Below are 351 nucleotides of genomic sequence, written 5' to 3'. Positions count from 1 at the left end.
CCTGGGCCGGACCCGGGCCGGCGGCCGCGCCCGCTCTTACCTTGCTGCGCGCGCGGGGCCCTCTCCGCAGGGGCTGCCTCTCCATGCTTACCGCGGGATCGCTTTCATATCCTTTGCAAAATTTAGTAAACTACACTACAGGAATAAAAGGTGCCACAGAAACGGAGTTATTATCGTATTAAAGCTCAGGTGTCTGCCTTCCCTCTCTAGCCACTGCGGTTCTTCTCAACGCTTCACGCCTTTTTTATGACAGAAACGTCCCACTTCGTACAGCTCCGGAGCGCTTTCCCGTGTTAAATACCGCCGCGCCTCCTCCGTTTCGGTCAGAGCAGAGCCCCCCCGCTACCCACC

At 58.1% G+C, this 351-nt stretch overlaps 2 protein-coding genes across 2 annotated transcripts in view; one reads left to right on the top strand and one right to left on the bottom strand.

The window, feature by feature from the left end:
* The window catches only part of LOC104289441 (solute carrier family 2, facilitated glucose transporter member 11-like), a 12,840-nt gene extending 12,755 nt beyond the window's left edge, over positions 1–85 (bottom strand). Inside the window, exon 1 of the mRNA XM_009888378.1 lies at positions 41–85. Coding sequence (XP_009886680.1) covers positions 41–85 — 45 coding nt within the window. The remainder of the gene's footprint in view (positions 1–40) is intronic.
* Positions 84–351, top strand: part of CCDC117 (coiled-coil domain containing 117) — a 5,154-nt gene continuing 4,886 nt past the window's right edge. The window contains exon 1 of the mRNA XM_009888377.1: positions 84–175. Coding sequence (XP_009886679.1) covers positions 84–175 — 92 coding nt within the window. The remainder of the gene's footprint in view (positions 176–351) is intronic.

The sequence above is a fragment of the Charadrius vociferus genome, unplaced genomic scaffold, assembly GCF_000708025.1.
Source record: "Charadrius vociferus isolate BGI_N301 unplaced genomic scaffold, ASM70802v2 scaffold17, whole genome shotgun sequence".
NCBI classification, from domain to species: Eukaryota; Metazoa; Chordata; class Aves; order Charadriiformes; family Charadriidae; genus Charadrius; species Charadrius vociferus.
The sequence above is the reverse complement of the archived record's forward strand: the minus strand, read 5'-3'. Positions and strand labels throughout refer to the sequence as shown.